The sequence below is a fragment of the Diabrotica virgifera genome, chromosome 1 (genome assembly GCF_917563875.1).
Source record: "Diabrotica virgifera virgifera chromosome 1, PGI_DIABVI_V3a".
Classification (NCBI taxonomy): domain Eukaryota; kingdom Metazoa; phylum Arthropoda; class Insecta; order Coleoptera; family Chrysomelidae; genus Diabrotica; species Diabrotica virgifera.
In genome coordinates, this window is record NC_065443.1 from 66,459,934 (window position 1) to 66,475,191 (window position 15,258).

The 15,258-nt window shown below is 33.7% G+C and overlaps 1 protein-coding gene across 5 annotated transcripts in view; it reads right to left on the reverse strand.

Annotated features, from left to right (window-relative positions):
- Positions 1–15,258, reverse strand: part of LOC126888583 (ubiquitin-like-conjugating enzyme ATG10) — a 265,785-nt gene that overhangs the window by 21,777 nt on the left and 228,750 nt on the right. For all 5 annotated transcript variants that reach the window (XM_050656966.1, XM_050656958.1, XM_050656945.1 and 2 more), the window contains 3 exons: positions 14,628–14,784; positions 7,463–7,548; positions 2,269–2,351 (listed from right to left, as the gene is read on the reverse strand). In XM_050656966.1, the coding sequence (XP_050512923.1) occupies positions 2,269–2,351; positions 7,463–7,548; positions 14,628–14,784 (326 nt within the window). The remainder of the gene's footprint in view (positions 1–2,268; positions 2,352–7,462; positions 7,549–14,627; positions 14,785–15,258) is intronic.

Below are 15,258 nucleotides of genomic sequence, written 5' to 3' on the forward strand. Positions count from 1 at the left end.
TGCTAAATGAAAGTCAAAGTTTTCAACCTAATAAAAATATTTAAAATATTTAAAAATATCCTAAATATTTAAAAATCTTCAAAATATTTCTAAAAGATATTTAAGATAAAATAAATCTAAGATATAGATAGCTAAGATAAAATTACAAGCCAGATGGATGCTGAAGCAAGAAGACAAGAGGGAATTCTAAAAATTTGCAATTCACGACCCTGTCTGTTCAGCTGGTAAATTCCAACGGAAAATGGACCTATGTTACTCAAAGGAGTAATACTAATATAAAATAAAAAATAAAAATGTATACCATTTTTATTCAGTTGCAATGCGAAGGCAAAACTGTCTTATATTTCACTTAGTACAGAGAGCGCAAACCAGCACTCTAAATCGACGATTTTCGACTCTAATTTTAGTCATCATCAGAGACGCGTAGGTTTGCTGCTCTCTGTCCCAAATGACGAAACTCCGAGATTTTATCCCCGCATTGCAACTGACGTTATGGAGTAGGTGCCTAGCGACATCTGCTAAATGAAAGTCAAAGTTTTCAACCTAATAAAAATATTTAAAATATTTAAAATTATCCAAAATATTTCTAAAAGATATTTAATTGAATTTTAGAAATATTTTGGATATTTTTAAATGTTTTAAATATTTTTATTAGGTTGAAAACTTTGACTTTCATTTAGCAGATGTCGCTAGGCACCTACTCCATAACGTCAGTTGCAATGCGGGGATAAACTGTCTGCTGGTTTGCGCTCTCTGTTCTAAGTGAAAAATAAGACAGTTTTACCTTCGCATTGCAACTGAATAAAAATGGTATACATTTTTATTTTTTATTTTATATTAGTATTACTCCTTTGAGTAACACAGGTCCATTTTCCGTTGGAATTTACCAGCTGAACAGACAGGGTCGTGAATTGCAAGTTTTTAGAATTCTCTCTTGTCTTCTTCGCTTCAGCATCCATCTGGCTCGCAATTTTTAGAAGCCTTGGAGGTGTTACCAGGAAAATGGTCCAATAAGTTTTCAATTAAATATCTTTTAGAAATATTTTGGATATTTTTAAATATTTTAAATATTTTTATTAGGTTGAAAACTTTGACTTTAAAAAAAATTACCTTTTATGTACATACTTGTAATTAGATTACATTTGGGGGCATGAATTTTGCATAAAAATTCGTCCCCCTTCCATTAAAAATTGACGTGTTTTTTAAATTTTGAAGAAGCTCTTGAAACTTTATTTGATTTATTACAAAAATAAATTAATTTTAAAATTAATATTTTTAGCTGGCTACTTATTTCTTAGTTAATCAAATGGTGAAACTGATGACCATCTCCGGCGTCCATACAATGATAAACGCTTGTTCGAAAAGTTCTTCCACATTCCGAAGCATTTGCGGAGTGATTCGGAATTCGGTATTCCTTGACAATTCGTTGACGTAAATCTTCTAAAGATACGGGTGGTGTTCTATAATTTTACTTTTTAGGTTTCCCCACAAAAAAATCCAGGTGAGACAAACAAACCCCCTTAGCCAAATTTTTAGTTCCCTATGTGGCCCCAGATATCCCCTATCGCAAAAAATGATTCTGAGCGAGCGATCCTTCGCTGTAAGCGATCTGAAAAAATTAAGAACGTACACTGTTATGTCCAAAAACACACTGATTTTTTTCAGATTTTTGGATCAAAATTGAGTCCAGGAAATTTTTTTTTTATTTTCAATAAATTTTTAGGTTATGTAGGAAGAAGTTTTTGGCGGACACAGAACTGTTTTTTGTGTGTATTTTTTCCGTTCTTTTGAATGGCGGGGTTGGATTTGCTTTTTTGGTGTCTCTGCCCCCCCCCCCATAGTTTTAGCGGGTCCTGAGCGATCCTTTGCTTTAAAAATCTGAAAAAAATTGCCCAAAAACACACTACTAGATTAACTAATTAAGCATATAATAAAATTTAAGTTTAAATAAAAGCCTTTTTAAATAAATTAAATAAAGTACTGGACCGAATTAAAAAAATTAAAGAATAATGCATAGGAAATTGCAAGGGTTTTCAAACGATCTTATTTGATCCACATTGACGTTAAAAAATGTTGGGGTGATTATTGTCCGGACTCAGGTGTGAAAGTAAAATAAACGAAACTACCGGAAAAATATTTCTCCTTTAATAAAAACTTGACGTATTACTGGGTTTTTCAAAAATGTTGTCGTAGTTCCTAATAATGCCTCTGCCTCTGACTCAAATGAAACAACAAACACACTAGGTACTTTATTTTGATTTGTTTTACCTTTTTTCCATGAAAGGTTCCAAAATTTCTTGAGTCCGGCATGGGTGTAGTGTATAGACTGGCTGGTGTAAAACGGGATGATCCTTAAAACATAGACCAATTTTACATGAGTAATCATTACTTTCAGTAGAAAAAAAATCGCTGAAATATAAAACCAAAGTATAAAATACTGCTGGACCAAATACTAATGCCGAAAGCCAGTGCCGGATTAACGATTAGGCAAAGTAGACAGTTTCCTAAAAGCCTTGGCCCTAAAGGGGGCCTCGCAGGGCCCAAAACGAAAAATTAATAATCGGAATTAATAAAAACTATAGATCATATTATGTTGAGAAATTCAAACACCACACAATACCATAAAATGATGGTGGACGTATAAAACTACATTACAATGCATACTTTTGTTCACATAGAAAGCCTACGTTGTGAGAATAAGTTACTAATGTAGAAGCCGTTTGGTAGAAGGAACAGTACTGCCTGTCAGTCTGCACGGTTTCCCTTCCTACCCTCTCCTTTCGCTCTAGTTTCCCGCAGAATTCAACATTTTGCCTCTTATTTCTTCTTAGTTTGGTTTTCTTCTTTGGAAGAGAATGACTGTTGTGTAGTTAGGTGCAGTAGTTGATCAAATAGTAAGTAGTAAAGTACCCACCGTTGGGGTGTTATGATCAAATGCGTAAATGAAATTCCATTAAGCGATCCTATTCGCCACCATCTAGTCCTTAAAAGAACAAGCAGCACTAGATGGAGTGCAAGGGCTGATGCACAACAACAGCTTTGTCTAAAGGTTACAACGCCTTCAAATCTGCTCTTCATACTCTTGATGAAGACACTAATCAGAAAGCTGAAACAGTTCATAAGGCTAAGTGTTTGTTAAAATAAATGTCAAAAAAAGAAACATTCACATTGAATGAGTTTTGGGCAATAAATTTTAGGACGCATCAATGCTGTCATTAAATCATTACACAGAGAAGGGATTGAACTTCAAACTGCAATTCAGGTTCTAAATTCACTTTTGGAGTTCTTAAAATCCCAAAGAGATAATTTTTGCTTACTACAAGCAGAAAGCCTACGATGTACAATAATCTTAATATTCCGACGAGAGTAAATGAAAGCCAGCAAGAAAACTACATTTTGATGATGCTAATTCCAATAAGTTTTTCTACAGGATGGAGAAAAGTTAGAGGTTGAGGCTAATTACTGAGCCTGAGTAGTCGGTTGACAGCGTACGAGTCAGTGAACTCAGTGTTTTGGTGTTTTGTGTGTTTTTCCAAAACTGACTGATACTCAAATAAGGAAGAGTGCTTCAAATCTACATGAAAACTATCCTGATGATACTCATCCTGAAATTGCAGCAGCGTCAAGATTTGCAGGGAAAATAATTTTATCCTGCTTCAGAGTAATTTTGGGTTATTTATGAGAAACAAACTCGAATCGATGTTTCCAAATGTGTCAATAGTGTTTAAGACTTAGCTTACGCTAATGATTACAAATATATTATGAAACAGGCGAACGGTCATTTTCAAAAATTATAATTATTAAAACTGTCACCGTTTCTTAAGGGGCCTCATAGCTTGGGTTGCCTAGGGGCCCCATGATTCTTAATCTGGGACTGCCGAAAACTAGTTTCGAACCCACAACTCGCTCTCCACCAACCGTCTAGCTGGTGGTCGCATTATATCAATAATTGGTGACCGTTCTAGCTACATTAAAATAAAAAAAGGTTACACATTCTAATTCAGTCAATTTCTCCTCTAGGAACCCGCTAGTGTAGTACTGATTTCTTTCATTATACATGTATTTCGGGGTATTCAATCCGAATATGAGGTTTGCGGACAAAATTTCTTGACGGAACATTGAAGAAATCGCGAAAAAAGCGAAAAATTTCTGCTTTTTCGCGCTTTTTTACTTATATCTTAAAAACTATTAATTCTTAGTAAATGGACTGTTAACAAAAATTAAAGTACTTAAAATTCTCTACAAATATCACTATTTAGTTTTTTTTTCAGACGAACCGTTCGGTCTAAAATGCGAGTTGAAAATTGGCAATTTTTAACGGTCTGAAAACCCACTTTTTACATTCCAAAACTTTATTTTTTATTAGACTGCTGTCATTTAATAAATGTCTCCTAGTTTTCTGAACAAATAATTAAAAAGAAAATAGGTCAAAGTTGTACAAAGTCAGTATCACAAAAAAAGTATGTGAGTGTGTATGAAAAAATAGCTTGGATGCAGGTCCGTTAGCCACATATTTTTACCACAAAACGTAGGACTCTAACAAAATAAAACTTAACAGATCGGGATTATTAATATTACAAATTATAACACAAAATGTTGTACTTACTTATAATACCTACGGAGTATACTTTTCTCTACTCCGATCAACAATTCTGAAAATATTGTATTATAATCACTTGGAGCAGCGTTGATGAATAGCTGGTAAACAATAAAATATTAGTTCATATAGTATGTCTCCTGTGACAGTTTCCATGAATCCATTTTATCGTAAGAGGCCGGGAATGTCTCTGCTTTTCCCATAGAGCCACAGAAGATCAGGCACAGATGGAGTCACAGTTTCAGTTGGTGTGAACATTCCCTTCGAATCTGTTATCTTGATTTCTGATAAACCCTGAGTTTTTGTCCTTTCAGAATGAATTAGTTGAACAGCTCCCTGACTTCCATTAACCTCAGGCGCGGGTTTCGTTTTTAACCGAGGAATGGATTGGTTAGGAGTTACCTACTGTATGTTTTGATGCAATACAAGAAATGCTACCCATGGACCCATGACGTGAAAAGTGTGGTATCCGTCGATTATAATGTAATATGTATGTTAAAATCAGCGTTATCGTTCACCTGCTGTGTAAAGCATAGACACTGCTAATAGACACTTCCAGACGAACAGCTTCTGTATAAGATGAACAAACCGCTTGAGGAAATTACAGCAACCAATTTTCTTGAGACGTACTTTTTGTAGAGAAACACGGCCAACCCTACAAGGACTGATGAGACGAATGATCTATACCTTACTGCCGCTACAATACTATTAGTAAGCGCGTTGCTTTTCTTCTTCCAGTTATCATAGACCCCACGTTTTTTATTAAGTACAACTTTTTCCATAAATGTACGTAGTCTTTCAGGAATGAGTTCTTCATTTCCGTCTAAAAACTTATCCGGTGGAAGGTACTGCTGTGAGTGCTGTGTCTCATAAACCTGGCTCCGGATATACTCAACAATAATGGCAGCAGCCGTCTGAACAATCCGTAGTTTATCCTCTTGTTCATTTTTTAACGCTTGCTGGTACCAAGTGTCGTTCAAGATTTTATAATCTGTGTCTTTGAAACAAACTACCGCCTACTTTATGGTAATAATTATATCACTGCCGTATTTTTTGAGTACATACATGAGTTTTGACTGCCTTTTTGTCAGGACGATACTAACCCTTGATTTGGTCCATCAAATCATCGAGCAAAAACGGGCACTCCATATCATTATTCTCTAAAAAATTGTAAGCATCTTCCATTGCTCTTTCAATAGCATCGGCAAATGTACCCGATTTTTTAATCTTTTTTTAGTGATTGGGCGATTGTACAGTTTTCTCATGCATAAACTATGATGATACAGTCTGAGACAGGCAAAAAAGCGTTTGATTATGGCTTTTCCATACTCATCACCACGTTCTTCTGCGCATTTCATAACAGTTTCTTTGAGTTTTAAAACTCGAACCTGATACACCAGGTTGCGATTGGTGTTCTTTGTTCGTTGCTGTTCTATAAACTCAAGTGTTATGACGAGACGAGACCACACATAAAACACTGCGTTTTGTGAGTTTTGAAATCAAAAGGTGGTTCGGTAGAACCTCTTCGACCTTGCTCCCTACGCTCCTCTAATTTCTTCAAAAAAAGGGTAATCATATTTACATCATTGTAATTTTTACATTTCTCTTCTTGCTTGACTCAATAAGTTTTCAAACCTTTTTCCCGCTGAAAATTGCCCTTTTCCAACTCGCTCTTCAGACCGATCGGCTCGTCTGAAAAAAAACTAAAAGTGGTGTTTGTAAAGAATTTGATCTACTCAATGTCATATATTATGTATAAGTTTTTAGTTTGTGAAAACTGCCATTATAGATAGCAGTGCGTGAAGGGTTTAAAGTGTGCGTGAAGTAACAATGTATTTTTTCTACAACCGTGTTAAAAATGCAATTTTTAGCACTCCATACGAGCGTTAAAATGCTACTTTAAGGCACTAGTGCTTTAAAATTTTTAAGACACTGCAGTTTGTATTGACCGTATAGGCAATTTGGATGTAATGTCAAAAAAATATAAAAATGGAATGTCAGTCAAGTTCAAGTAAAAGTTTTTGTAGATATTGTCCTGTAATTACGTTTGTAGAAAAAATATTGTATGATATGCGTGTTAAAAAGTACATATGCGTGACTTAAACGTGTACTTTTAACACGTATATCATAAATAACTATTAAATGGGATTATTTACTTTTTCGCACTGTTTTTTGACACACTTTCATATAATCAAATATCCTTAACTTTCGCGTTGTCAGGGTGATGACATATATGAGCAATAAATTACAACAAAAGTTTTGACAGTTTTGTGGTTTGAAAGAAGTTAGAATTTTTAAATGTCAAAGTTCTAAAAATTGTAGAATATAAATGAATTCCAGTGACGAAGAGTTACAGTTATTTTATTTGTTTATCGTAGATAAAATATTGTATGAAACTGTGCGTGAAGTACTTTTTGCAAACTTACGAGATGTATAGCACTCGCTCCGCTGTCGCTCGTGCTCTAAACATCGCGTGCGTTCGCAAAAGGCATACTTCACGAACTGTTTTATAAATAACTATTAAGTACTTTAATTTCTGTGAACAGACCATTTGCTAAAAGTTAAAAGTTTTCGAAATTTAAGCAAAAAAAGCGGGAAAAAGCAGACATTTTTCGCTTTTTTCGCGATTTTGTTCAATGTTGCGTCACGAAATGTTGTCCGCAAATCTCATATTCGGATTCAGCACCCCAAATTACATATATAATGAAAGAAATAAGAACTACCCCAAAATTTTATAGTCAAAAACGCAATTTAACTGAATTATTCATGTAAAGCTAAGATCTAAACTGTACAGGCTCACTATTACATATTTATCACTAAAATAACATTTACATATTAAAAATAATAACCTGTACGAACACTTACCATTTGGGTGAGGGTCTCGTACATACTATATTCTTTAAAACGTGTATTGCATTTCCAATATTCTTCTAATGTGATCATTGTACCATCTTTAAAAAAATAAATTTCATCTATAATTGTTATAACTAAGCGATGTTTGAAAATACATAATTGTTAAATGTTAAAGTCAAAATAAAAATAATAGTAAAAAAGGTTGGAATAAATTCATTTTCTCGAAAACGGACGATTTTGGAAAAAAATCCCGAAACAGGACAATTTTCATTTTTAAATTGCGACTTTTTGGCATATGTATCATACTAGTGACGTCACCCATCTGGGCGTGATGACGTCATCTATAATTTTTTTAAATGAGAAAAGGGGTCGTGTGATAGCTCATTTAAAAGGTAATTCAATTCTCTATTCAGTAATATAAACATTAATATATTTATTTATACAGGGTGTCCAAAAGAAAAATTTTTAATTAAATTTATTGGCATAAAAAGAAGAATAAAAAGAAGAATTTGTGTAATTTATTTAACTCAAAATATATTATACAGCTATCAGAAAAGAGGAAATAATGTTTATTTGATAAATAAATATTGCTTTTTGCTTAAATTTAATATTAAAGCCGCCACCCACCTTCCTCTTGACAGTTTAAACATTTAATTTAAGCCAAAAGCAATGATTATTTATTTTTCAAATAAACATTTTTTTCTGTTTTCTGAGAGCAGCAAAATGTATTTTGGACTAAATAAATCACATGAATTCTTCTTTTTATGTCAATAAATTTAATTTAAAAAACAGGTTTTTGGACAGCCTGTATAAATAATTATGTAAATGTTTATGTTACTAAATAGAGAATTAAATTACCTTTCAAATGAGCTATCACACGATCCCTATTCCCATTTAAAAAAATCATCGATGACGTCACCACGTCCAGATGGGTGACGTCACTAGTATGATATATATGTACGGTGACCATATGTACTTATTTAAGTAGGACAGTACTTATTTTTAAATATTGTCCTAATGTACTTTAAAACCTTTCTAAGAACACGCGAATGTACTTATTTTTTCTAAAAAATGAATATTTTTATCTTTTACTACTTTTAAACAAATTTCTTTGTATACTGTTCCAGGTATTGCAGCTTTTGTGTCTTGATCCATTCAATATTTCGAACTAAGCGAAAACAACTGGGTCATAAGTTAAGAACCATATATTGGCTGTTGGGCAAAAAATCAAAACTATCAACTGAAAATAAAATATTAATCTACAAATCCATCCTAAAACCAGTGTGGACTTATGGGATAGAATTATGGGGAACCGCCGCACATTCCAACATTGAAATCATACAAAGATTTCAGTCCAAAATATTGAGATCAATACTAGGAGTTCCATGGTTCATAACCAATGAAGCCATCCATCGGGACGCCGGACTACCATACGTCAAAGATGACATCAAAAAGTGCGCGAAAAAACATACAGAAAAACTTAAAGTGCATCCAAACGTGTTAGCAAAAAATTTAGTGAATAAACCGCGTACTGTTCGCAGGTTAAAACGAAAAGTTCCGTTAGAGTTAAGTGAACAATAGGTACTAAATTAATGTGTATAAGTTTATGTCAGAAATAGTCAGTGTTGTAGGCTAAGTTTTAAAAAAGGGGTGCATCACTGGATGCCTCCCTACATGTCATTCCTAATTATTGTCAGTCCTATTACTTATTGTCTGTTATCTACCTAAACATTTAGGTTTAGATTGTATAGATAGATTGTAATAAATGTGGGGTTAAAAAAAAAAAAAAAAAAAAAAAAAAAAAAAATAGAGAATTAAATTACCTTTCAAATGAGCTATCACACGATCCCTATTCCCATTTAAAAAAATCATCGATGACGTCACCACGTCCAGATGGGTGACGTCACTAGTATGATATATATGTACGGTGACCATATGTACTTATTTAAGTAGGACAGTACTTATTTTTAAATATTGTCCTAATGTACTTTAAAACCTTTCTAAGAACACGCGAATGTACTTATTTTTTCTAAAAAATGAATATTTTTATCTTTTACTACTTTTAAACAAATTTCTTTGTATACTGTTCCAGGTATTGCAGCTTTTGTGTCTTGATCCATTCAATATTTCCATTCTTTTGTTGACTCTTCTCATGACTTCGTTGTTTGTTACAGGCTCGGTCCATGCTATCTTCAGGTACCTTCACCCATAGTTCAAATGCTTCCAACTTTTTAGTAGTCGACGCGTTAATCGATCATGCTTCTATCCCGTAAAGCAGAGTCGAGAAAATATAACACCTTGTCAGCCTAACTCACAAGTCTTAATTATTTCAGTTCTCTTGCACAAACTACCTTTCTCATTTTATTAAAGTTGGTTCTTGCCTTCTCTATTCGAACTTTAATTTCTTTGGAGTAATCGTTTGTGTGATTAATTATTGTGCCAAGATAGTTGTAGTTTTCAACTTGTTCTACAGTCAGGCTTTTATAATTATTTTGGGTTTTTGATATCCGCATAAATTTAGTTTTCTTGATGTTTACTGATAATCCATATTGTTCACCATACTCAACTATCTTGTTCATTAGCTTTTGGAGGTCTTGGAGGTTGTCCGCTATTATGATAGTGTAGTCCGCATATCTAGGGCCGGTTGTTCGAACGCTAATCAAGAAGTTGATTATAATCAATCATTTATTGTAATCAACTTTCTTGATGGGAATAAAATCGCGACATGAAAAATACATGTAAAACACTAATCAGTTATTGATTGTAGGTAAAACAGTAATTAAAATATAGCCGCAGCTCTTAAATTATTAAAAATTGCTTATTATTATTATTGATTTGTAAGTAAAAACAAGAAATGAACATCAGAAAGAATTTAATTATGTTTTATTTTAAATTAAAACCAAAATAATAAAATAAATCAGTCAACATAACCTCAAAATGCGACATCTGTCAGAAGTACGCTTAATCAAATATAATTGTAATTAAATATTTGATAATGATCAGTTTTGATTAGCGTTCGAACAACCGGCCCCTAGTGTTGTTAATTGGCGTTCCATTTAGGTACCTTTATTCCTGCTGTTTCTCCCTCAAGAACTTTTTTCATAATTTCTTCAGAGTATGCATTTAATAGTAGTAGTGACAATACACACCCCTGTCGCACTCCTCTTTTAATTTTGAACTCTTCTGATCTGTGTTCGTTAATGCGTATGTGTGCCTGCTGTTTATAATATAGATTTGTTATAATTCAAAGGTCATTGTATTGTAATTGTTTTGCTTTTAGGACGTCCATTAGCTCTTTGTGGCGGATTTTATCGAAAGCCTTGTAATCTATGAAACAGACGTACATATCCTGGTTCACATCCAAGCATCTCTGGATTAGTAGTGTAAATCCAAAGTGGGTTTCTTCAATATTCATATCAAGTGTTTGGTAAATGCGTTTATGAATGATCTTTAAAAACATTTTAAGTGTGTGAGACATCAGGCATATGGTGCGGTGGTCGTACACAAAACTTCACTGCACAAGTGAAACATTTTTACACAAAATGAGTAATCTACCTAGAAAACTGGAGTACAAATTTTCATGAATTTAAACTATTCAAAAGCATAGATCTAAAGTGGGCTCCACACTCTCGGCGAAGTTACTTCGCCAAAGTTGACCGAAGTCCGAAGTACCCTCTCTACACACTCGTTCTACTTCGCGAGGAAGTGCGATACCGACAAAGAGCGGTGCGATACCGACAAAGATCCCTTTGACCAGACCGACAGAAAATGGAAGTAGAACGAAGTGAGGCAAAGTTACACAAGGTGGGCGTCTACACTTTCGTACTTGTTGAACCTCGATCGACTTCGGCGAGAGTGTGGAGCTCGCATAAGAAATGAAATAACATGGAACAATGTTTGTTATTCTCTCGAAGCTTTTAAATTGTATATCAAGGCAACCATGTTAAACGAAGATCAACTCTTTGACGAACTGGGAATTTTGAAAGACGTGGCTACAAGTGAAAAAATTGCTGAGTAGAACAGAAAAGAAAAAAATAGTCAGGATCGATGGCTTAAAGTTTTTAAGTGTGTAGATCAATTCAAACTGAAAAACTTACAAATATTATGCAATTTATTTTTTGTCTTCCGGGTACTAGTGCGGCTATCGAGTGTTTATTTTCTGTAATAAATAATTATTATTGGACGTCGAAGAAATCACAAATGTCCATATATCCACTCTCAAGGCAGCGATTCTGGTGTACGCAAATTTTGATGAGACTTGTATGAAATGTTTCATTTACTTCAGTCGAAGCCGGACCTTCTTAAATTAATTTTAAGTTCAGAAGAATATGAATGATGCAAAAAACTGGAAGAAGATGAGGCTATTCCAGGTCTCTGATCTAAAAACTCTTAATTACAGGCTTGTAAATTTTTCAAAGTTAATGTAATGTGTTATATTTAGTTTAATTGATATAATTTTTTATGTTTAGCTACATATTATGTAGTTTATTTATTTTTAATTCCAAAAAGTTATATTTGTCCAATAACAAGATACTTTTTGCGTTTTTAATACATTTTTGTTTTTTGTACTTTTTTTTCTTTAAAAATATATGGTCACCGTATATATATGGCAAAAAGTCGTAATTTAAAAATAAAAATTGACCTGTTTTGGGATATTTTTCCAAAATCGTCCATTCTCGAGGAAATGAATTTATTCCAACCTTTACGTGCTCTCTGTATGGTATACATATACATCCAACCCAGGGAACTATCCCTTTTTAGTTTAAAAATAATATTGTTGTCCTCATTATTCCTTTCCAAAAAAATCAATTGTTCTACTGTATATAGTCACATATATAAGAAATCATTTGATGATGATAAAAATATTTTTCCTTCCACAAACAACGGTACGTACTTAGTTGCAGAACTTAGTTTAATTACACAGCAATGCCAACATGTTCAAGAGCAGCTGTAAAGGCAATGCCGAGCGAGACTGCAGAATGTTGCAGACTTTGCAGTATTGCATTTTGAGGGAGGTAACAACTAGCGCCTTCCTTCTTCTTCTGAATTCAGGCGAGAGACGTTTATCTTTAACACATGGTTATTATAAGACCTTTGTACTCCAATAAATCCCAAACACTTTCCTCATTGGTAATGTGTGCATCTGATAGTGGATCTCTTCTTCCATTTCGCATTTTCTGCACCATGGTTCATTCCACTTACCCATTTTATATAGGTAACTATTTTCTTAAACGACAATGTCCATGTCCAGTCACCATTTCGGTACCATTTTAATCTCTCGTTTATTGAGGTTCATCAAATTGATATCAATGGTAGGAGAGCCCAAGCGGGGATTTTTGCAGTTACTCGAGCGCGTCAGATTATTACATGGGGAGAAACCTTGTACCCTGAAAATGTACCTCTAACATATATTGGCTCTTAATGCAGGGGAGTTCGTAAGGGGTGGGGCCGAAAAAAAAATCTATCCTTAGAAAAACTCGAAATGGAAATGGGTGAGTCCCAAAGTTTCACGACAGATCAAAAAACTAAAAAATACATGCTCAATATTTTTCAAAAGTCTATGGAATGATACCAAACACGACTTCCCACGGAGAGGGGTGGGGGTAAATTTAATATTTTAAATGCGAATCCCGCGATATTACGCGAAATGAACATCAGATCGAAAAACTGAAAAATACACTTATTCAATATTTTTGAAAAATCTATCGAATTGCACCAAACACGACACCCCACGGAAGTGAGGGGGGGTTACTTTAAAATTGCAATTACAATTACAATTAAATTAAAATTACAATTTTTTATTGCAGATTTGAATTCCTGACGTAAAAATAAGTAACTTTTATTCGAGACATTTTTTCGAATGATGGATAGATGGCGCTATAATCTAAAAAACGATTGTTGGAAATGGAAAATTAAATTAAAAATGGAAAGTTCTCACTAAAATGGAAAACTTTACTTAACTTTTTTTGGTTTTAGGACCTACTCTTCACATGACCAAATAGGTCCCCATAACGCTCGAGTGACTGCACATTTAGGATACTTTGCCCCCCTACCACAATATTTTTGATTACTTTTTTACCTTCAAGTGATTCGCCCTTGCTTGGTTCTCCATTTCTTTTGATGATTCCTTATTAGTCACTTCTGAAACTCGTTTCTTGCAGCATCTTTGGAGATGCCACAAAGTGGTTCTGGGCCTACAAAGGTTTTCCTCGAGCGCTGTTTTGCCAACAAATCTGCTCGTTCTTTCGCATGTGCCCCTTAATGACCCTGCACCCATATTAACGACACTTTGTTGTGTTTTGCCTAAGTTGTTGAGGAAATCTTTGCAGTTCCTCAGTAGTTTTGATTTGGTGAGTGCGTTCTCTACTGCTAGAATAGCCACTTGACTATCTACTATCTATATAAATTTTGATTCTCTTTTATTTGGGGTCTCCATCTATAATTTCATCAATGTAGGCCACCATTCAAAGCAAAAACTTCATCCTGGAACGTACTTGTATATTGACCTAGGTTGTAAGATATGTTATAATAATTACATGTTTGCCCAAAGACCTTAATCCAGTATCATGGGCAGTCTTAGATCCATCAATGAACCATATTAATTCCCCATTAATATTTAAGTCTTTCAGTTCTATAGATGGTGTAATTGTGGTAGTCTTCAGTAAAAATTAGTCTGGTGTCATATCTGGAGTCATCATCACAGATAAACACCTGTAAAGGTTATGAAGTATTTTACTCATGAGTCTAGAAATAACATACATAAACATCTATATAATTGACTATGTGGGCAACTTGCAGCAGTCATCAAAGATGCAATGTTAAACATTGCATCACAAATCTCACAACAAATGACCAGACACTATGGAAAGAAACTAAGAAGCTTAAAATACCGATGACAAATAGAATAAGGTGAAACATCATTGGATGTCTAACCTCCATGCCTAAAAATACATGTAACTCATCTACTTGATGCTTTGGAATGGTGTGGATTGTAAAGAAAAATATTTAAAAAAACTTAGTTTGGATAGTTTGAAACTGCAAGCAATCTCTTAAGAACCTGGCAGCAAAGAAAAAGGTGACGTTCATGTTGATGCAAAGTCATAAAGGCATCAGGGAAAATGTAGGTAATATATATGTATACAATACATAAAAATGAAGCCTGAAATGTAGTACTTACTTGATTTCCAAATGTTGAAACATAAAACTGGAACTCCATAACTAATACCGAATGCTACATGATATTCAAAATGCGCTATAATTTCTTCATTTTCATCCTCAGGATTTTTTAATTGGACTATTTGTTTTTTCAGTATATATTTATGATTTTCTGTCTCCTAAAATATTATTAACATAAATTTGCGAAAAATTAGAGTATGGATAAATATTGAGTTTAGATACGTGGGTTAATTAAAAAGAGGATATGAAACGAACAATGAAGATAGAGTTGGGAATGATGCTTAAGATGATATGTTTAAACCTGCAGTAGCACTCGATATAGCAATTGTTAACATATTCTTCCAAAAGAGAGAAAGTCACTCATCCCATACAAAAATGAATACAATCAGTGTGAATGTAAAGACTGCAAGATATTAGTAAGACTTTTAGGTCAACCACATAAGTTGCTTGCTCCAAATGCGGATATTAAAATAAAAGGTGAGAAAGAAGATATATTCAGGTCAAAAATAAAAGTAAAAAATACAATTCGTAGAAAAATGGCCTGTACTATTACAGATATTACAATTAAAATACTTGGGAAATCCTCGGGAAAGAAATTTGAGAACAGTAGACCTTCTGGTAGTAAGATAAAG